The sequence below is a fragment of the Oncorhynchus keta genome, chromosome 19 (genome assembly GCF_023373465.1).
Source record: "Oncorhynchus keta strain PuntledgeMale-10-30-2019 chromosome 19, Oket_V2, whole genome shotgun sequence".
Classification (NCBI taxonomy): Eukaryota; Metazoa; Chordata; class Actinopteri; order Salmoniformes; family Salmonidae; genus Oncorhynchus; species Oncorhynchus keta.
Window position 1 is genome coordinate 87,244,476 of NC_068439.1, and position 23,064 is coordinate 87,267,539.

At 43.4% G+C, this 23,064-nt stretch overlaps 2 protein-coding genes across 26 annotated transcripts; both read left to right on the forward strand.

Moving 5' to 3' along the window:
- Positions 1-1,809: 1,809 nt before the first annotated feature.
- LOC118380058 (uncharacterized) lies at positions 1,810-11,874 on the forward strand. 4 transcript variants are annotated; one of them, XM_052471795.1, is made up of 3 exons: positions 1,810-2,045; positions 10,809-11,302; positions 11,345-11,874. In XM_052471795.1, exons 1-2 carry the CDS (start codon positions 1,889-1,891, stop codon positions 11,279-11,281), a joined length of 630 nt encoding a protein of 209 aa, XP_052327755.1. In that variant the 5' UTR covers positions 1,810-1,888; the 3' UTR covers positions 11,282-11,302; positions 11,345-11,874. The 4 variants fall into 4 exon arrangements, with proteins under 4 accessions (XP_052327755.1, XP_052327754.1, XP_035622953.1 ...); XM_052471794.1 differs by having other exon boundaries at positions 10,809-11,260; XM_035767060.2 differs by having other exon boundaries at positions 10,809-11,874.
- Positions 11,875-12,304: 430 nt separating this feature from the next.
- On the forward strand, positions 12,305-16,558 carry LOC127909589 (uncharacterized). Of its 22 annotated transcripts, none has more exons than XM_052471741.1 (4): positions 12,305-14,421; positions 14,518-14,565; positions 14,614-14,637; positions 14,723-16,558. In XM_052471741.1, the coding sequence occupies exons 1-4, from the start codon at positions 13,486-13,488 to the stop codon at positions 14,915-14,917; spliced, it is 1,203 nt and encodes a 400-aa protein (XP_052327701.1). In that variant the 5' UTR covers positions 12,305-13,485; the 3' UTR covers positions 14,918-16,558. The 22 variants fall into 22 exon arrangements, with proteins under 22 accessions (XP_052327701.1, XP_052327698.1, XP_052327699.1 ...); XM_052471738.1 differs by having other exon boundaries at positions 12,305-14,397; positions 14,470-14,565; XM_052471739.1 differs by having other exon boundaries at positions 12,305-14,397; positions 14,470-14,541; positions 14,590-14,637.
- Positions 16,559-23,064: the final 6,506 nt, after the last annotated feature.

A 23,064-nucleotide genomic window follows, 5' to 3' on the forward strand; every position in this document is an offset into this window, starting at 1 on the left:
AACGTTATCTTAAATCACTGCACAACGTTATCTTAAATCACTGCACAACGTTATCTTAAATCACTGCACAACGTTATCTTAAATCACTGCACAACGTTATCTTAAATGACTGCACAACGTTATCTTAAATGACTGCATTATCTTAAATCACTGCGCAACGTTATCTTAAATGACTGCACAACGTTATCTTAAATGACTGCACAACGTTATCTTAAATTACTGCACAACGTTATCTTAAATGACTGCACAACGTTATCTTAAATGACTGCACAACGTTATCTTAAATCACTGCACAACGTTATCTTAAATCACTGCACAACGTTATCTTAAATGACTGCACAACGTTATCTTAAATCACTGCACAACGTTATCTTAAATGACTGCACAACGTTATCTTAAATTACTGCACAACGTTATCTTAACACTGATGCAAGCGACCCATTTACAAGGACGAGAGGAAAGAAAGGGAACGGAATAATGTAAAAAATATGTGAGATACAAATTGAAAAAACAACTAACACTAAAGTGACAGTTATATATATATATATATATATATATATATATATATATATATATATATATATATATATATAGATGTGGATGTTGCTGATGGTGGCTAATATTTAACATGAAACAAACTGTAAAATGAAACGGAGAAAAGCCAGCTCATATCGTCTAAAACATGAAGTGGATCAGACCTGTAGATTGGTTCCTCCGAATGTCATCCACACAAATTATGAGGGCACACAATTAAAAGGTGGAATAATGGTACAGCTATTTATAGCCTACTTCACTGTGGGGGACCCAATACACGTCATGTTGATATGATGTTCAGTTTGCTTCCATATGCCTGGTTTTACATTCATCTCCAGGGTATTTACAATGGATCAAAAGTCTCCAAAAGGATTACTCCTTTACCTAGCTATTGTCAATGTAGAAATGACAGTGCATGTGGACAATGCTGTTAATTATACCAGAAAAAACAAAGCAGATGTTTTTTCCACTTTGAACTGTAAAGTGCACTAGTCTTTATTGATGTTTTTTTCACGCATTTACGTGTTGGAATTAAATCAAGGTCACAATACGGCGAATCTGGTAGACAAAACTCAATTTATTTTCTTAGATCTCCACCCCAAATGAATAGCTGGTAAATATAATGCTACTCTCATGCGTATATTCAATGTAAGAATAGGAATAGAGAGAAAAGCCCATAAAAAAAAGGGAATTATGTTCAGTTTATGCTTAAATCAGGTTTTTGACCCAATGCTTCTCTGGGCACCTGACACAGCTCTCTGTCTCGCGAATTACAGCTACAGGTAAAGCAGACCTGCAATCTCTCTCTGCCGTGGTAGTTTAGAGCACGCCACCTCGTACTGTAGTTTGGCTGGGTGAGATGGTACCGCAACACCAAGGTAACATTAGTTTCATACTGGATATTAGGTGATCTATGTTGAAATGCCATGAATATGAAATGGATGTTACGTGAATCAGAGGAGAAAAATCCACGTCTTTTGTTTTGTTGGAATTTAAGTCTTCTGATTCAGGATATATAATTACCATAGTAATGGCATGATTTGTTTTAAGTGCGATTGAAATCCAAAATCATATTTTATTTTATAAAACAATTAATAAATACAACATGGATTGTTCTCCATCCAAACCTGATTCAGAATATATAATGTCCATAGTCATGGTATGCTTGGTTCAAGAGCTATTGAGGATAAAACCGAATCCATCGAATATCCAATATACAACTACGTTTACCTGGATCAGGAAGCGCACTTTGCCCTGTCGTGCGATGCCTATAGACTATCACACAGAGCCTCCTTATTGCATCAGGCATCGTCCACTCGGCAGAGAGACAGAAAGGACAGCTAGACTACATGTCATGGACTGGTGGACTACCCTGGCTGCGAGTATAGCCTTCCTCTGGCTGCTGTGTTACATCGACGGTAAGAGAACCTGGTTAGCAGAGGTATGGGAGCTTTCTTCGTCAAGGGAACGGTGCGGTATTGGCACGCGCACGGCTCTTCCTCCTAACTGCGGTATGATTACAGCTTTCATTACATTTGTTATGAATCGTTTAATTCATTAAACCATAGCGACAACAAGAACAATACAACACCATACCTGGCGATTATACCAAACATTATGTAGACGGAAATAAGAAAACGAAACAAGTAAGCCTACAGTTGTAGGACCCAGCTAGAGTGGTGTTATAACAGGTGGTGAACCCAGCTAGAGTAGTGTTATAACAGGTGGTGAGCCCAGCTAGAGTAGTGTTATAACAGGTGGTGAACCCAGCTAGAGTAGTGTTATAACAGGTGGTGAACCCAGCTAGAGTAGTGTTATAACAGGTGGTGAACCCAGCTAGAGTAGTGTTATAACAGGTGGTGAACCCAGCTAGAGTAGTGTTATAACAGGTGGTGAACCCAGCTAGAGTAGTGTTATAACAGGTGGTGAACCCAGCTAGAGTAGTGTTATAACAGGTGGTGAACCCAGCTAGAGTAGTGTTATAACAGGTGGTGAGCCCAGCTAGAGTGGTGTTATAGCAGGTGGTGAGCCCAGCTAGAGTAGTGTTATAACAGGTGGTGAGCCCAGCTAGAGTGGTGTTATAACAGGTGGTGAGCCCAGCTAGAGTAGTGTTATAACAGGTGGTGAGCCCAGCTAAAATAGTGTTATAACAGGTGGTGAGCCCAGCTAGAGTAGTGTTATAACAGGTGGTGAACCCAGCTAGAGTAGTGTTATAACAGGTGGTGAACCCAGCTAGAGTGGTGTTATAACAGGTGGTGAGCCCAGCTAGAGTAGTGTTATAACAGGTGGTGAGCCCAGCTAGAGTAGTGTTATAACAGGTGGTGAGCCCAGCTAGAGTAGTGTTATAACAGGTGGTGAACCCAGCTAGAGTAGTGTTATAACAGGTGGTGAACCCAGCTAGAGTAGTGTTATAACAGGTGGTGAGCCCAGCTAGAGTAGTGTTATAACAGGTGGTGAGCCCAGCTAGAGTAGTGTTATAACAGGTGGTGAACCCAGCTAGAGTGGTGTTATAACAGGTGGTGAGCCCAGCTAGAGTAGTGTTATAACAGGTGGTGAACCCAGCTAGAGTAGTGTTATAACAGGTGGTGAGCCCAGCTAGAGTAGTGTTATAACAGGTGGTGAGCCCAGCTAGAGTAGTGTTATAACAGGTGGTGAACCCAGCTAGAGTAGTGTTATAACAGGTGGTGAGCCCAGCTAGAGTAGTGTTATAACAGGTGGTGAGCCCAGCTAGAGTGGTGTTATAACAGGTGGTGAGCCCAGCTAGAGTGGTGTTATAACAGGTGGTGAGCCCAGCTAGAGTGGTGTTATAACAGGTGGTGAGCCCAGCTAGAGTAGTGTTATAACAGGTGGTGAGCCCAGCTAGAGTAGTGTTATAACAGGTGGTGAGCCAAGCTAGAGTAGTGTTATAACAGGTGGTGAGCCAAGCTAGAGTAGTGTTATAACAGGTGGTGAGCCCAAGCTAGAGTAGTGTTATAACAGGTGGTGAACCCAGCTAGAGTAGTGTTATAACAGGTGGTGAACCCAGCTAGAGTGGTGTTATAACAGGTGGTGAACCCAGCTAGAGTGGTGTTATAACAGGTGGTGAACCCAGCTAGAGTAGTGTTATAACAGGTGGTGAACCCAGCTAGAGTAGTGTTATAACAGGTGGTGAACCCAGCTAGAGTAGTGTTATAACAGGTGGTGAACCCAGCTAGAGTAGTGTTATAACAGGTGGTGAACCCAGCTAGAGTAGTGTTATAACAGGTGGTGAGCCCAGCTAGAGTAGTGTTATAACAGGTGGTGAACCCAGCTAGAGTGGTGTTATAACAGGTGGTGAACCCAGCTAGAGTGGTGTTATAACAGGTGGTGAGCCCAGCTAGAGTAGTGTTATAACAGGTGGTGAACCCAGCTAGAGTAGTGTTATAACAGGTGGTGAACCCAGCTAGAGTAGTGTTATAACAGGTGGTGAGCCCAGCTAGAGTAGTGTTATAACAGGTGGTGAGCCCAGCTAGAGTGGTGTTATAACAGGTGGTGAACCCAGCTAGAGTAGTGTTATAACAGGTGGTGAGCCCAGCTAGAGTGGTGTTATAACAGGTGGTGAACCCAGCTAGAGTAGTGTTATAACAGGTGGTGAACCCAGCTAGAGTGGTGTTATAACAGGTGGTGAACCCAGCTAGAGTAGTGTTATAACAGGTGGTGGACCCAGCTAGAGTAGTGTTATAACAGGTGGTGAGCCCATCTAGAGTAGTGTTATAACAGGTGGTGAACCCAGCTAGAGTAGTGTTATAACAGGTGGTGAACCCAGCTAGAGTGGTGTTATAACAGGTGGTGAACCCAGCTAGAGTAGTGTTATAACAGGTGGTGAGCCAAGCTAGAGTAGTGTTATAACAGGTGGTGAGCCAAGCTAGAGTGGTGTTATAACAGGTGGTGAACCCAGCTAGAGTGGTGTTATAACAGGTGGTGAGCCCAGCTAGAGTAGTGTTATAACAGGTGGTGAGCCAAGCTAGAGTAGTGTTATAACAGGTGGTGAGCCCAGCTAGAGTAGTGTTATAACAGGTGGTGAGCCCAGCTAGAGTAGTGTTATAACAGGTGGTGAGCCCAGCTAGAGTAGTGTTATAACAGGTGGTGAACCCAGCTAGAGTAGTGTTATAACAGGTGGTGAACCCAGCTAGAGTGGTGTTATAACAGGTGGTGAGCCCAGCTAGAGTAGTGTTATAACAGGTGGTGAGCCCAGCTAGAGTAGTGTTATAACAGGTGGTGAACCCAGCTAGAGTAGTGTTATAACAGGTGGTGAGCCCAGCTAGAGTAGTGTTATAACAGGTGGTGAGCCCAGCTAGAGTAGTGTTATAACAGGTGGTGAGCCCAGCTAGAGTAGTGTTATAACAGGTGGTGAGCCCAGCTAGAGTAGTGTTATAACAGGTGGTGAACCCAGTTAGAGTAGTGTTATAACAGGTGGTGAACCCAGCTAGAGTAGTGTTATAACAGGTGGTGAGCCCAGCTAGAGTGGTGTTATAGCAGGTGGTGAGCCCAGCTAGAGTAGTGTTATAACAGGTGGTGAGCCCAGCTAGAGTAGTGTTATAACAGGTGGTGAGCCCAGCTAGAGTAGTGTTATAACAGGTGGTGAACCCAGCTAGAATAGTGTTATAACAGGTGGTGAGCCCAGCTAGAGTAGTGTTATAACAGGTGGTGAACCCAGCTAGAGTAGTGTTATAACAGGTGGTGAACCCAGCTAGAGTGGTGTTATAACAGGTGGTGAGCCCAGCTAGAGTAGTGTTATAACAGGTGGTGAGCCCAGCTAGAGTAGTGTTATAACAGGTGGTGAGCCCAGCTAGAGTAGTGTTATAACAGGTGGTGAACCCAGCTAGAGTAGTGTTATAACAGGTGGTGAACCCAGCTAGAGTAGTGTTATAACAGGTGGTGAGCCCAGCTAGAGTAGTGTTATAACAGGTGGTGAGCCCAGCTAGAGTAGTGTTATAACAGGTGGTGAACCCAGCTAGAGTGGTGTTATAACAGGTGGTGAGCCCAGCTAGAGTAGTGTTATAACAGGTGGTGAACCCAGCTAGAGTAGTGTTATAACAGGTGGTGAGCCCAGCTAGAGTAGTGTTATAACAGGTGGTGAGCCCAGCTAGAGTAGTGTTATAACAGGTGGTGAGCCCAGCTAGAGTAGTGTTATAACAGGTGGTGAGCCCAGCTAGAGTAGTGTTATAACAGGTGGTGAGCCCAGCTAGAGTGGTGTTATAACAGGTGGTGAACCCAGCTAGAGTGGTGTTATAACAGGTGGTGAGCCCAGCTAGAGTGGTGTTATAACAGGTGGTGAGCCCAGCTAGAGTAGTGTTATAACAGGTGGTGAGCCCAGCTAGAGTAGTGTTATAACAGGTGGTGAACCCAGCTAGAGTAGTGTTATAACAGGTGGTGAGCCCAGCTAGAGTAGTGTTATAACAGGTGGTGAGCCCAGCTAAAATAGTGTTATAACAGGTGGTGAACCCAGCTAGAGTAGTGTTATAACAGGTGGTGAACCCAGCTAGAGTGGTGTTATAACAGGTGGTGAACCCAGCTAGAGTGGTGTTATAACAGGTGGTGAACCCAGCTAGAGTAGTGTTATAACAGGTGGTGAACCCAGCTAGAGTAGTGTTATAACAGGTGGTGAACCCAGCTAGAGTAGTGTTATAACAGGTGGTGAACCCAGCTAGAGTAGTGTTATAACAGGTGGTGAACCCAGCTAGAGTAGTGTTATAACAGGTGGTGAGCCCAGCTAGAGTAGTGTTATAACAGGTGGTGAACCCAGCTAGAGTGGTGTTATAACAGGTGGTGAACCCAGCTAGAGTGGTGTTATAACAGGTGGTGAGCCCAGCTAGAGTAGTGTTATAACAGGTGGTGAACCCAGCTAGAGTAGTGTTATAACAGGTGGTGAACCCAGCTAGAGTAGTGTTATAACAGGTGGTGAGCCCAGCTAGAGTAGTGTTATAACAGGTGGTGAGCCCAGCTAGAGTAGTGTTATAACAGGTGGTGAACCCAGCTAGAGTAGTGTTATAACAGGTGGTGAGCCCAGCTAGAGTGGTGTTATAACAGGTGGTGAACCCAGCTAGAGTAGTGTTATAACAGGTGGTGAACCCAGCTAGAGTGGTGTTATAACAGGTGGTGAACCCAGCTAGAGTAGTGTTATAACAGGTGGTGGACCCAGCTAGAGTAGTGTTATAACAGGTGGTGAGCCCATCTAGAGTAGTGTTATAACAGGTGGTGAACCCAGCTAGAGTAGTGTTATAACAGGTGGTGAACCCAGCTAGAGTGGTGTTATAACAGGTGGTGAACCCAGCTAGAGTAGTGTTATAACAGGTGGTGAGCCAAGCTAGAGTAGTGTTATAACAGGTGGTGAGCCAAGCTAGAGTGGTGTTATAACAGGTGGTGAACCCAGCTAGAGTGGTGTTATAACAGGTGGTGAGCCCAGCTAGAGTAGTGTTATAACAGGTGGTGAGCCAAGCTAGAGTAGTGTTATAACAGGTGGTGAGCCCAGCTAGAGTAGTGTTATAACAGGTGGTGAGCCCAGCTAGAGTAGTGTTATAACAGGTGGTGAGCCCAGCTAGAGTAGTGTTATAACAGGTGGTGAACCCAGCTAGAGTAGTGTTATAACAGGTGGTGAACCCAGCTAGAGTGGTGTTATAACAGGTGGTGAGCCCAGCTAGAGTAGTGTTATAACAGGTGGTGAGCCCAGCTAGAGTAGTGTTATAACAGGTGGTGAACCCAGCTAGAGTAGTGTTATAACAGGTGGTGAGCCCAGCTAGAGTAGTGTTATAACAGGTGGTGAGCCCAGCTAGAGTAGTGTTATAACAGGTGGTGAGCCCAGCTAGAGTAGTGTTATAACAGGTGGTGAGCCCAGCTAGAGTAGTGTTATAACAGGTGGTGAGCCCAGCTAGAGTAGTGTTATAACAGGTGGTGAACCCAGCTAGAGTAGTGTTATAACAGGTGGTGAGCCCTCCCGAAGGTAAACGTTATTAGGCAACACCCCTACTCCCCTCCCAAAGGTAGGCTTTTCTTGATCCTGTCTCTGGCAAAACCTGGTCATATAGGGGCATGATGGGATCACATGATCTGACTCCATTTGTCTTTCCATTGGGGGGTTACAATTTAGATTAACACCTGACAGATGTGGTGGGAAAACATAGACCTCAAGGCCACTAACCTACACTGCCTCAAGAAGGGTTTAATGTCACTTTTCAATATAGATTACAACTGGGGCAGTGTGTGGACCTATGGTGACCTATAGATTACAGTTGAGGCAGTGTAGGGACCTATAGATTACAGTTGAGGCAGTGTAGGAACATATAGATTACAGTTGAGGCAGTGTAGGGACCTATAGATTACAGTTGAGGCAGTGTAGGAACCTATAGATTACAGGTGGGGCAGTGTAGGAACCTATAGATTAAAGTTGAGGCAGTGTAGGGACCTATAGATTACAGGTGGGGCAGTGTAGGAACCTATAGATTAGTTGGGGCAGTGTAGGAACCTATACATTACAGGTGGGGCAGTGTAGGAACCTATAGATTACAGGTGGGGCAGTGTAGGAACCTATAGATTAGTTGGGGCAGTGTAGGAACCTATACATTACAGTTGGGGCAGTGTAGGAACCTATAGATTACAGGTGGGGCAGTGTAGGAACCTATAGATTAGTTGGGGCAGTGTAGGAACCTATACATTACAGTTGGGGCAGTGTAGGAACCTGTATATTACAGTTGGGGCAGTGTAGGGACCTGTATATTACAGTTCGGGCAGTGTAGGGACCTATAGATTACAGTTGAGGCAGTGTAGGAACCTATAGATTACAGTAGGGGCAGTGTAGGAACCTGTATATTACAGTTCGGGCAGTGTAGGGACCTATAGATTTACAGTTGAGGCAGTGTAGGAACCTATAGATTCCAGTTGGGGCAGTGTTGGGATCTATAGATTGCAGTTGGGGCGGTGTAGGAACCTATAGATTACAGTTGGGACAGTGTAGGGACCGATAGATTACAGTTGGGGCAGTGTAGGAACCTATAGATTACAGGTGGGGCAGTGTAGGAACCTATAGATTACAGTTGGGGGCAGTGTAGGGACCTATAGATTACAGTTGGGGCAGTGTAGGAACCTGTATATTACAGTTCGGGCAGTGTAGGGACCTATAGATTACAGTTGGGGCAGTGTAGGAACCCATAGATTACAGTTGGGGCAGTGTAGGAACCTATAGATTCCAGTTGGGGCAGTGTTGGGATCTATAGATTGCAGTTGGGGCAGTGTAGGAACCTATAGATTACAGCTGGGGCAGTGTAGGAACCTATAGATTAGTTGGGGCAGTGTAGGGACCTATAGATTACAGTTGGGGCAGTGTAGGGACCTATAGATTACAGTTGGGGCAGTGTAGGAACCTATAGATTACAGTTGGGGCAGTGTAGGAACCTATAGATTACAGTTGGGGCAGTGTAGGAACCTATAGATTACAGTTGGGGCAGTGTAGGGACCTATAGATTACAGTTGGGGCAGTGTAGGAACCTATAGATTACAGTTGGGGCAGTGTAGGGACCTATAGATTACAGTTGGGGCAGTGTAGGAACCTATAGATTAGTTGGGGAAGTGTAGGAACCTATAGATTACAGTTGGGGCAGTGTAGGAACCTGTATATTACAGTTCGGGCAGTGTAGGGACCTATAGATTACAGTTGGGGCAGTGTAGGAACCTATAGATTACAGTTGGGGCAGTGTAGGAACCTATAGATTACAGTTGGGGCAGTGTAGGAACCTATAGATTACAGTTGGGGCAGTGTAGGAACCTATAGATTACAGTTGGGGCAGTGTAGGAACCTATAGATTACAGTTGGGGCAGTGTAGGAACCTATAGATTACAGTTGGGGCAGTGTAGGAACCTATAGATTACAGTTGGGGCAGTGTAGGGACCTATAGATTACAGCTGGGGCAGTGTAGGGACCTATAGATTACAGCTGGGGCAGTGTAGGAACCTATAGATTGCAGCTGGGGCAGTGTAGGGACCTATAGGTTACAGTTGGGGCAGTGTAGGGATCTATAGATTACAGCTGCACTACTTTAGACCAGTTCATATAACCAACCTATTCCCTATATAGTGCGCTACTTTAGTTTACGGCCCAACCCTATTCCCTACATAGTGCACTTTCTTTGACCAGACCCCTATAGTGCCAAAAGTTGGCAACTACAGTGGGGCAAAAAGTATTTAGTCAGCCACCAATTGCGCAAGTCCTCCCACTTAAAAAGATGAGAGAGGCCTGTAATTTTCATCATAGGTACACTACAACTATGACAGACAAAATGAGAGAAAAAAATCCAGAAAATCACATTGTAGGATTTTTAATGAATTTATTTGCAAATTATGGAGGAAAATAAGTCTGTCTGTCTGTCTGTCTGTCTCAATGCCCTGTTGTCTGTCTGGCCGTCTGGCAGTCTGTCTGTGTTTGGCAGTCTGTCTGTCTGGCAGTCTGTCTCTATGCCCCGCTGTCTGTCTGTCTGGCAGTCTGTCTGTGTCTGGAAGTCTGCTTGTCTGTCTGTCATTCTGTTTTTTTAACAATTTATATATTTCACCTTTATTTAACCAGGTAGGCCAGTTGAGAACACCTTTATTTAACCAGGTAGGCCAGTTGAGAACACCTTTATTTAACCAGGTAGGCCAGTTGAGAACACCTTTATTTAACCAGGTAGGCCAGTTGAGAACACCTTTATTTAACCAGGTAGGCTAGTTGAGAACACCTTTATTTAACCAGGTAGGCTAGTTGAGAACACCTTTATTTAACCAGGTAGGCTAGTTGAGAACACCTTTATTTAACCAGGTAGGCTAGTTGAGAACACCTTTATTTAACCAGGTAGGCTAGTTGAGAACACCTTTATTTAACCAGGTAGGCCAGTTGAGAACACCTTTATTTAACCAGGTAGGCCAGTTGAGAACACCTTTATTTAACCAGGTAGGCTAGTTGAGAACACCTTTATTTAACCAGGTAGGCCAGTTGAGAACACCTTTATTTAACCAGGTAGGCCAGTTGAGAACAAGTTATCATTTGTATATAAAACAAAGCAGTGTAACACAGACAACAACAGAGAGTTACACATGGAATAAACAATAAACAAGCCAATAACACAATAAACAAGCCAATGACACAGTAGTAGTGAATCAGGTGAGACACGTCAGCCTTAATCAAAGCAGATGAATTAATCGGATGTTAAACAGTGTTTGGAGCCTAATGCCTCCTGACTCTAAGCAGCTGCCCTGGTAACCGGGGGTTACCCTTTATCTCCTATCTCTAGGCAACGCCGTCCTGGAGCTGCGGCTCCTCCTCCACGCCCTCACCAAAGCAGCGTGCCACCTGTACCTGGCCGTGCTCCCACTGCGGCGCGCCGCACGGCACCTCGCCCGCTTCATCTGTCACCTGGTAAACCATGGCCCCGCCTCCGCTGGCCGGGCGTCTCCTCTTCTCCTCGAGGGGGTGTGTGTGATATGTGAAGCGGTACCGGACCTGCTGGGAGCCGGGCTCAGTCTGTGTGCAGTAGTCTGTCACATCCTACAGGGGGTACTGTTCCTGCTGGCCGCCACGGTGAGGTCGGTCCAGGTGAGTGTTCTGGCCCAGATGGACGGGGAGAAGGAGAGGTGGGAGAAGGAGCAGCATCAAGCTCGGCAGGACGAGAGGAGACAGAACTCCGGGGTGGTGGAATACCTGTCTGTGTTCTGTCAAGACCCCATCAGTTCACTACGACTCAGAGTGGACATGATCAATAGATAACATCACTGTCTGTCTGTAAAGGTGGACATGATCAATAGATAACATCACAGTCTGTCTGTAAAGGTGGACATGATCAATAGATAACATCACTGTCTGTCTGTAAAGGTGGACATGATCAATAGATAACATCACAGTCTGTCTGTCTCTGTCTGTCTCTGTCTGTCTCTGTCTGTCTGTCTGTCTGTCTGTCTGTCTGTCTGTCTGTCTGTCTGTCTGTCTGTCAGCGTTGGGCTCAATTCAGACTTGAGTTAAGAATACTTCAAATTCCAATTAAATTCTTGAATTTGAATTGAAGTAGTAAACAGGATACAGAATTTGAATTTGAATGAAAGGAAATAGAATTTAGTTCAGGGAAATTCAACTGTCTCTTGTATTGTATATTAGGTGTAGTCTATAACTATATATTTATTTATATATCATGTAAAACGTGTCATTATATACATGCCTAATTAAATAAAGGTTAAATTAAATAAATAAGTATACATGCATATAAAATATTGTTGAAACAGTAGATTTCCAGGACAAACTCTCTTCCAATTAATGACCGAGGACAACAAATCCTGTATGCAAATATTCTGTTTTCATTAATCACTTATTAATCATATATATATATATATATATATATATATATATATATATATATATATATATATATATACTGTATACACAAAACATTAGTTTCACCCCTTTTTTCCCTCAGAACAGCCTCAATTTGTAGGGTATCTACAAGATATCAAATGTGCTCATCAGGGATGCTGGTCCATGTTGTCACAGGGATGCTGGTCCATGTTGTCACAGGGATGCTGGCCCATGTTGTCACAGGGATGCTGGTCCATGTTGTCACAGGGATGCTGGTCCATGTTGTCACAGGGATGCTGGTCCATGTTGTCCACAGGGATGCTGGTCCATGTTGTCACAGGGATGCTGGTCCATGTTGTCCACAGGGATGCTGGCCCATGTTGTCACAGGGATGCTGGCCCATGTTGTCACAGGGATGCTGGTCCATGTTGTCACAGGGATGCTGGCCCATGTTGTCACAGGGATGCTGGCCCATGTTGTCCACAGGGATGCTGGTCCATGTTGTCACAGGGATGCTGGCCCATGTTGTCACAGGGATGCTGGTCCATGTTGTCACAGGGATGCTGGTCCATGTTGTCACAGGGATGCTGGTCCATGTTGTCACAGGGATGCTGGTCCATGTTGTCACAGGGATGCTGGTCCATGTTGTCACAGGGATGCTGGTCCATGTTGTCACAGGGATGCTGGTCCATGTTGTCACAGGGATGCTGGTCCATGTTGTCACATGGATGCTGGTCCATGTTGTCACAGGGATGCTGGTCCATGTTGTCACAGGGATGCTGGTCCATGTTGTCACAGGGATGCTGGTCCATGTTGTCACAGGGATGCTGGCCCATGTTGTCACAGGGATGCTGGTCCATGTTGTCACAGGGATGCTGGTCCATGTTGTCCACAGGGATGCTGGTCCATGTTGTCACAGGGATGCTGGTCCATGTTGTCCACAGGGATGCTGGCCCATGTTGTCCACAGGGATGCTGGTCCATGTTGTCACAGGGATGCTGGCCCATGTTGTCACAGGGATGCTGGCCCATGTTGTCACAGGGATGCTGGCCCATGTTGACTCTAATGCTTCCCACTGTTGTGTCAGGTTGGTTGGATGTCCTTTGGGTGGTGGACCATTCTTGATACACACAGGAAACTGTTGAGTGTGAAAAACCCAGCACCGTTGCAGTTCTTGACTCAAACTGCTGCGCTTGGCACCTACTACCATACCCCGTTCAAAGGCACTTAAATCTTTTGTCTTACCCATTCACCCTCTGAATGACACACATACACAATTAATGTCCCAATTGTCTCAAGGCTTAAAACTATTTAACCCGCCTCCTCCCCTTCATCTACATGTCTCCTCCCCTTCATCTACATGTCTCCTCCCCTTCATCTACACTGATGGAAGAGGATTTAACAAGTGACATCAATAAGGGATCATCGTTTTCACCTGGATTCACCTGGTCAGTCTGTGTCTAGGAAAGAGCAGGTGTTCCTAATGTTTTGTGCACTCCGTGTATATTGTAAATGCTAAGTGACAGAGTAATTGTCCTATACGTTTTAAAGTAGGTGTTTACATTTGGTATTGTTTGTAAACATTTAAATAAAAGCCTACTATTTAGTTCAGTTTTTAAGTTGTAATGGGGATGATCAGTAGTTCAGAGGGCAGGGTGATCAGTAGTTCAGAGGTCAGGGTGATCAGTAGTTCAGAGGGCAGGGTGATCAGTAGTTCAGAAGGCAGGGTGATCAATAGTTCTGTGGCCAGGGTGATCAGTAGTTCTGAGGTCAGCGTGATCGGTAGTTCAGAGGTCAGGGTGATCAGTAGTTCTGTGGTCAGGGTGATCAGTAGTTCTGTTGTCAGGGTGATCAGTAGTTCTGTGGTCAGGGTGATCAGTAGTTCTGTGGTCAGGGTAATCAGTAGTTCAGAGGTCAGGGTGATCAGTAGTTCTGTGGTCAGGGTAATCAGTAGTTCAGAGGTCAGGGTAATCAGTAGTTCTGAGGTCAGGGTGATCAGTAGTTCTGAGGTCAGGGTGATCAGTCGTTCGGAGGTCAGGGTGATCAGTCGTTCGGAGGCCAGGGTGATCAGTCGTTCGGAGGCCAGGGTGATCAGTAGTTTGGAGGCCAGGGTGATCAGTAGTTTGGAGGCCAGGGTGATCAGTAGTTTGGAGGCCAGGGTGATCAGTAGTTTGGAGGCCAGGGTGATCAGTAGTTTGGAGGCCAGGGTGATCAGTAGTTCTGAGGTCAGGGTGATCAGTAGTTCTGAGGTCAGGGTGATCAGTCGTCCGGAGGTCAGGGTGATCAGTCGTCCGGAGGTCAGGGTGATCAGTAGTTCGGAGGTCAGGGTGATCAGTAGTTCAGAGGTCAGGGTGATCAGTAGTTCAGAGGTCAGGGTGATCAGTAGTTCAGAGGTCAGGGTGATCAGTAGTTCAGAGGTCAGGGTGATCAGTAGTTCGGAGGCCAGGGTGATCAGTAGTTCGGAGGCCAGGGTGATCAGTAGTTCGGAGGTCAGGGTGATCGGTAGTTCGGAGGTCAGGGTGATCTGTGGTTCGGAGGTCAGGGTGATCGGTGGTTCTGAGGTCAGGGTGATCGGTTGTTCGGAGGTCAGGGTGATCGGTTGTTCGGAGGTCAGGGTGATCGGTGGTTCGGAGGTCAGGGTGATCGGTGGTTCGGAGGTCAGGGTGATCGGTGGTTCTGAGGTCAGGGTGATCGGTTGTTCGGAGGTCAGTGTGATCGGTGGTTCTGAGGTCAGGGTGATCGGTGGTTCGGAGGTCAGGGTGATCGGTGGTTCGGAGGTCAGGGTGATCGGTGGTTCGGAGGTCAGTCGTACGGAGGTCAGGGTGATGGGTTTTCGGAGGTCAGGGTGATGGTGGTTCGGAGGTCAGGGTGATCAGTAGTTCGGAGGCCAGGGTGATCAGTAGTTCGGAGGCCAGGGTGAACAGTAGTTCGGAGGTCAGGGTGATCAGTAGTTCGGAGGCCAGGGTGATCAGTAGTTCGGCGGTCAGGGTGATCGGTGGTTCGGCGGTCAGGGTGATCGGTGGTTCGGCGGTCATGAGACACACACACAGTATTTGATATTCTCCAACAATCAAAGGTGCAAAGATTTTTGGCATATAATGTAAACTCAATCACGAATTGTGGCTTTAGAATACAAAACACAATATATTACTGAACACAAATATAAACGCAACATGTAAAGTGTTGGTCCCATGTTTTACGAGCTGAAATAAAATAACCCAGAATCTTTTCAAACTCACAAAAAGCTTATTCCTCTCAAGTTTTGTGCACAAATTTGTTGACATCCCTGTTAGTGAGCATTTCTCCTTTGCCAAGATAATCCACCCACCTGACAGGTGTGGCATATCAAGAAGATGATTAAACAGCATGATCATTACACAGGTCCACCTTGTGCTGGGGACAATAAAAGGCCACTCTGAAATGTGCAGTTTTGTCACACAACACAATACCACAGATGTCTCTCTGGATCATTGAGCTCATTCCACATGTAATCTGCCTTTCTACTCTTTTCTAACTTGCCAGAGCCTTTCTTCACGGCAGCTTGGGGATTGTTGTGCTAATTGACTTGGACTATAAAGTGTTTAGGGGCCAGTTCAGATCAGGTTGAATTGGACTTTAAAGGGTTTAGGGGCCAGTTCAGATCAGGTTGCCATGTGACTGAGAGACAGCAACAACAGCAGGGCTCAGCTCTGGAGTGGAGGGTACTGTCTGTTAATGTTACTGTCTGTTAATGTTACTGTCTGTTGATGTTACTGTCTGTTACAGGCAGTCACTGTTACTGTCTGTTAATGTTACTGTCTGTTACAGGCAGTCACTGTTACCGTCTGTTGATGTTACTGTCTGTTGATGTTACTGTCTGTTGATGTTACTGTCTGTTACAGGCAGTCACTGTTACCGTCTGTTAATGTTACCGTCAGTTGATGTTACTGTCTGTTGATGTTACTGTCTGTTACAGGCAGTCACTGTTACCGTCTGTTGATGTTACTGTCTGTTGATGTTACTGTCTGTTGATGTTACTGTCTGTTACAGGCAGTCACTGTTACTGTCTGTTAATGTTACTGTCTGTTGATGTTACTGTCTGTTACAGGCAGTCACTGTTACCGTCTGTTGATGTTACTGTCTGTTGATGTTACTGTCTGTTACAGGCAGTCACTGTTACCGTCTGTTGATATTACCGTCTGTTGATGTTACTGTCTGTTACAGGCAGTCACTGTTACCGTCTGTTAATGTTACCGTCTGTTGATGTTACTGTCTGTTACAGGCAGTCACTGTTACCGTCTGTTGTTGTTACCGTCTGTTGATGTTACTGTCTGTTGAAGTTACTGTCTGTTACAGGCAGTCACTGTTACTGTCTGTTGATGTTACTGTCTGTTACAGGCAGTCACTGTTACCGTCTGTTAATGTTACTGTCTGTTGATATTACTGTCTATTACAGGCAGTCACTGTTACTGTCTGTTGATGTTACTGTCTGTTACAGGCAGTCACTGTTACCGTCTGTTGATGTTACTGTCTGTTACAGGCAGTCACTGTTACTGTCTGTTGTTGTCAGTGACTGTCATTTACTCTCCAATACTGACTGTTACAGTCCTTTAATGTCTGTTACTGCACACGATGACCAGCATCCCCATGCTACATAAGGAAGGGAGGAGGCCAACATTAGAGGGAACAGTCTGTACATGTTGAAATAAAACATTCCAAATCAAATGGTGCATCTCTGACATGTTTTGGCCTTTTATCATAATGATTCATTGGTATAATGAATTACATTGAAATCTTGTCAAACTAATCCACTCTGATAATGTTATGACTCCGTGCTTAGTCTGCCATCTAGTGGCCTTCAGCAGCGATGTCAAGATTCTAAACACACTCAGTGGTTAGTCTGCCATCTAGTGGCCTTCAGCGGAAATGTCCAGACTCTAAACACACTCAGTGGTTAGTCTGCCATCTAGTGGCCTCCAGCAGAAGTGTCCAGAGTCCACACACTCATTCACTTCACTGATTCCACTTGATCCTATCAGTAGATTTCAGAGATGGTTACTGAAATCATACTAAGACTAGGGTTTATTTTACACATGAGCCCTGTGTGAATACAACAAACACATACAAATCAAATGTTATTGGTCACATACACATGGTCAGCAGATGTTATTGCAAGTGTAGCAAAATGTTTCTAGATCCGACAGTGCAGTAATATCTACCAGGTAGTATCTAACAGGTAATATCTACCAGGTAATATCTAACAGGTAATATCTAACAGGTAATATCTACCAGGTAATATCTACCAGGTAATATCTAACAGGTAATATCTAACAGGTAATATCTAACAGGTAATATCTAACAGGTAGTAACTAACAGGTAATATCTACCATGTAATATCTAACAGGTAATATCTAACAGGTAATATCTAACAGGTAATATCTAACAGGTAGTATCTAACAGGTAGTATCTAACAGGTAATATCTACCAGGTAATATCTAACAGGTAGTATCTAACAGGTAATATCTACCAGGTAATATCTACCAGGTAATATCTAACAGGTAATATCTAACAGGTAATATCTAACAGGTAATATCTAACAGGTAGTATCTAACAGGTAGTATCTAGCAGGTAGTATCTAGCAGGTAGTATCTAACAGGTAATATCTAACAGGTAATATCTAACAGGTAGTATCTAACAGGTAATATCTAACAGGTAATATCTAACAGGTAGTATCTAACAGGTAATATCTAACAGGTAGTATCTAACAGGTAATATCTAACAGGTAATATCTACCAGGTAATATCTAACAGGTAATATCTAACAGGTAGTAACTAACAGGTAATATCTAACAGGTAGTATCTAACAGGTAATATCTAACAGGTAATATCTAACAGGTAATATCTAACAGGTAGTATCTAACAGGTAATATCTAACAGGTAATATCTACCAGGTAGTATCTAACAGGTAATATCTAACAGGTAATATCTACCAGGTAATATCTAACAGGTAATATCTACCAGGTAATATCTAACAGGTAATATCTAACAGGTAGTATCTAACAGGTAATATCTACCAGGTAATATCTACCAGGTAATATCTAACAGGTAATATCTACCAGGTAATATCTAACAGGTAATATCTAACAGGTAATATCTACCAGGTAATATCTAACAGGTAATATCTAACAGGTAATATCTAACAGGTAATATCTAACAGGTAATATCTAACAGGTAATATCTACCAGGTAATATCTACCAGGTAATAAATATCTAACAGGTAATAAATATCTAACAGGTAATATCTACCAGGTAATATCTACCAGGTAATATCTACCAGGTAATATCTAACAGGTAATATCTAACAGGTAATATCTAACAGGTAATATCTACCAGGTAATATCTAACAGGTAATATCTACCAGGTAATATCTAACAGGTAATATCTAACAGGTAATATCTAACAGGTAATATCTAACAGGTAATATCTAACAGGTAATATCCAACAGGTAGTATCTAACAGGTAATATCTAACAGGTAATATCTAACAGGTAATATCTAACAGGTAATATCTACCAGGTAATATCTAACAGGTAATATCTACCAGGTAATATCTACCAGGTAATATCTAACAGGTAATATCTAACAGGTAATATCCAACAGGTAGTATCTAACAGGTAATATCTAACAGGTAATATCCAACAGGTAATATCCAACAGGTAATATCTAACAGGTAATATCTAACAGGTAATATCTAACAGGTAATATCTAACAGGTAATAAATATCTAACAGGTAATAAATATCTAACAGGTAATATCTAACAGGTAATAAATATCTAACAGGTAATATCTACCAGGTAATATCTACCAGGTAATATCTACCAGGTAATATCTAACAGGTAATATCTACCAGGTAATATCTACCAGGTAATATCTAACAGGTAATATCTACCAGGTAATATCTAACAGGTAATATCTAACAGGTAATATCTAACAGGTAATATCCAACAGGTAGTATCTAACAGGTAATATCTAACAGGTAATATCTACAAGGTAATATCTACCAGGTAATATCTACCAGGTAATATCTAACAGGTAATATCTACCAGGTAATATCTAACAGGTAATATCTAACAGGTAATATCTAACAGGTAATATCTAACAGGTAATATCTAACAGGTAGTATCTAACAGGTAATATCTACCAGGTAATATCTACCAGGTAATATATACCAGGTAATATATACCAGGTAATATCTAACAGGTAATATCTACCAGGTAATATCTACCAGGTAATATCTAACAGGTAATATCTAACAGGTAATATCTAACAGGTAATATCTAACAGGTAATATCTACCAGGTAATATCTAACAGGTAATATCTAACAGGTAATATCTAACAGGTAATATCTACCAGGTAATATCTACCAGGTAATATCTACCAGGTAATATCTACCAGGTAATATCTAACAGGTAATATCTAACAGGTAATATCTAACAGGTAATATCTAACAGGTAATATCTACCAGGTAATATCTAACAGGTAATATCTACCAGGTAATATCTACCAGGTAATATCTAACAGGTAATATCTAACAGGTAATATCTAACAGGTAATATCTAACAGGTAATATCTAACAGGTAGTATCTAACAGGTAGTATCTAACAGGTAGTATCTAACAGGTAATATCTAACAGGTAATATCTAACAGGTAATATCTACCAGGTAATATCTACCAGGTAATATCTAACAGGTAATATCTAACAGGTAATATCTACCAGGTAATATCTAACAGGTAATATCTAACAGGTAATATCTACCAGGTAATATCTAACAGGTAATATCTAACAGGTAATATCTAACAGGTAATATCTACCAGGTAATATCTACCAGGTAATATCTAACAGGTAATATCTAACAGGTAATATCTACCAGGTAATATCTACCAGGTAATATCTAACAGGTAATATCTAACAGGTAATATCTAACAGGTAATATCTAACAGGTAATATCTACCAGGTAATATCTAACAGCTAATATCTAACAGCTAATATCTACCAGGTAATATCTACCAGGTAATATCTAACAGGTAATATCTAACAGGTAATATCTAACAGGTAATATCTAACAGGTAATATCTAACAGGTAATATCTAACAGGTAATATCTAACAGGTAATATCTACCAGGTAATATCTAACAGGTAGTATCTAACAGGTAATATCTAACAGGTAATATCTAACAGGTAATATCTAACAGGTAATATCTAACAGGTAGTATCTAACAGGTAATATCTAACAGGTCATATCTAACAGGTAGTAACTAACAGGTAATATCTAACAGGTAGTATCTAACAGGTAATATCTAACAGGTCATATCTAACAGGTAATATCCAACAGGTAATATCTAACAGGTAATATCTAACAGGTAATATCTAACAGGTAATATCTAACAGGTCATATCTAACAGGTAATATCTAACAGGTCATATCTAACAGGTAATATCGAACAATTCCACAACAACCTAATGTCAAACAAATTTCAAAACAAAACCTAAAAGACACAATCTAGTAAAGGAAGGGGAAGTATAAAATATATGGATGAGCAGTGAATGAGTGGCTAAGAGACAATAGATAGTGAAGTATAGACACTACCGTGCAAAATTTTTGGGTCACTTGGAAATGTCCTTGTTTTTGAAAAAAAAATGCTATTTTTTTTGTCCATTAAAATAACATCAAATTGATCGGATATACCGTGTAGTCTTTGTTAACCCGGAATATATCCCCGTTCACGTGATCGAATCAGTCTTGAAGCGTGGAATCCAATTGATCTGCATTGGATAGACCTAAGCACAGGCGCTTCCTGTTTTAGTGTCTGCCTATCAGAGGGGAGCAAAAGGATGGAGTCATGGCCAGATTTGCTAAAAGGAGGGCAGGGAGGGCCTTGTATACATCGCAGAAGTTAGATTAGCGGTGATAGTGTGTTACTCGCTTGTGTACTACAATCAATATGCTGATAGATTTTTTTGGGTTAAAATCCCCATCTACAATAAATGCATCCTCAGGATATATGGTTTCCAGTTTGCTCAATGGTGAATTGTGAGGAATTCTAGTTCAGGTGAACAAAAGGACTTGAGTTCCTGTATGTTGTTACAATTACACCATGAGTTGTTAATCATGAAACATACACCCTTCTTCTTAACCAGAGAGATGTTTGTTCCTGTCGGCGCGATGCACTGAAAATCCTGTTGGCTGCAAGGAATCCGGCAGCATGTCCCCAGCTATATCACCGTAAAACAGAGTATGTTACAATCCAAGATATCTCTTTCGAAAGCAACTCTTTAATTTCATCGACTTTGTTAACTAGGGACTGGACATTACCGAGTAATATACTCGGTAGCGGTGGGTGGTGGGTGCACATCCAAAGCCTCACTAGAAGATCGCTCCTGCACCCTCTCCTCCGATGCCGTTGTTTTGGGCCTCTGGAATCAGTTCAAATGTCCTGGGAGGTGCAGACAAAGGATCCGCTTTGGGAAAGTTGTAGTCCTGGTTGTAGTCCTGGTTGTAGTCCTGGTTGTAGTCCTGGTTGTAGTCCTGGTTGTAGTCCTGGTTGTAGTCCTGGTCGTAGTGCTGGTTGTAGTCCTGGTTGTAGTCCTGGTTGTAGTCCTGGTTGTAGTCTTGGTTGTAGTCCTGGTTGTAGTCCTGGTTGTAGTCCTGGTTGTAGTCCTGGTCGTAGTGCTGGTTGTAGTCCTGGTCGTAGTGCTGGTTGTAGTCCTGGTTGTAGTCCTGGTTGTAGTCCTGGTCGTAGTGCTGGTTGTAGTCCTGGTTGTAGTCCTGGTCGTAGTCCTGGTCGTAGTCCTGGTCGTAGTGCTGGTTGTAGTCCTGGTTGTAGTCCTGGTCGTAGTGCTGGTTGTAGTCCTGGTTGTAGTCCTGGTTGTAGTCCTGGTCGTAGTGCTGGTTGTATTCCTGGTCGTAGTGCTGGTCGTAGTCCTGGTTGTATTCCTGGTTGTAGTCCTGGTCATAGTGCTGGTTGTATTCCTGGTCGTAGTGCTGGTTGTATTCCTGGTTGTAGTCCTGGTCATAGTGCTGGTTGTATTCCTGGTCGTAGTGCTGGTTGTATTCCTGGTTGTAGTCCTGGTCATAGTGCTGGTTGTATTCCTGGTCGTAGTGCTGGTTGTAGTCCTGGTCATAGTGCTGGTTGTATTCCTGGTCGTAGTGCTGGTTGTATTCCTGGTTGTAGTCCTGGTCATAGTGCTGGTTGTATTCCTGGTCGTAGTTCTGGTTGTATTCCTGGTTGTAGTCCTGGTCATAGTGCTGGTTGTATTCCTGGTCGTAGTGCTGGTTGTATTCCTGGTTGTAGTCCTGGTCATAGTGCTGGTTGTATTCCTGGTCGTAGTGCTGGTTGTAGTCCTGGTTGTATTCCTGGTTGTAGTCCTGGTCATAGTGCTGGTTGTATTCCTGGTCGTAGTGCTGGTTGTAAGTCCTGGTTGTAGTCCTGGTCATAGTGCTGGTCGTAGTGCTGGTTGTAGTCATGGTTGTATTCCTGGTTGTAGTCCTGGTTGTAGTCCTGGTTGTAGTCCTGGTTGTAGTCCTGGTCGTAGTGCTGGTTGTAGTCCTGGTTGTATTCCTGTCATAGTGCTGGTTGTAGTCATGGTTGTATTCCTGTCATAGTGCTGGTTGTAGTCCTGGTTGTTGTCATGGTTGTTGTCCTGGTCATAGTCCTGGTTGTAGTCCTGGTTGTTGTCCTGGTTGTATTCCTGGTCATAGTCCTGGTTGTAGTGCTGGTTGTTGTCCTGGTTGTATTCCTGTCATAGTCCTGGTTGTAGTCCTGGTTGTTGTCCTGGTTGTATTCCTGGTCATAGTCCTGGTTGTAGTCCTGGTTGTATTCCTGGTCATAGTCCTGGTTGTAGTCCTGGTTGTATTCCTGGTCATAGTCCTGGTTGTATTCCTGGTTGTAGTCCTGGTTGTTGTCCTGGTTGTAGTCCTGGTTGTAGTCATGGTTGTAGTCCTGGTTGTATTCCTGGTCATAGTCCTGGTTGTATTCCTGGTTGTAGTCCTGGTTGTTGTCCTGGTTGTAGTCCTGGTTGTAGTCATGGTTGTAGTCCTGGTTGTATTCCTGGTCATAGTCCTGGTTGTATTCCTGGTTGTAGTCCTGGTTGTTGTCCTGGTTGTAGTCCTGGTTGTAGTCATGGTTGTAGTCCTGGTTGTATTCCTGGTCATAGTCCTGGTTGTAG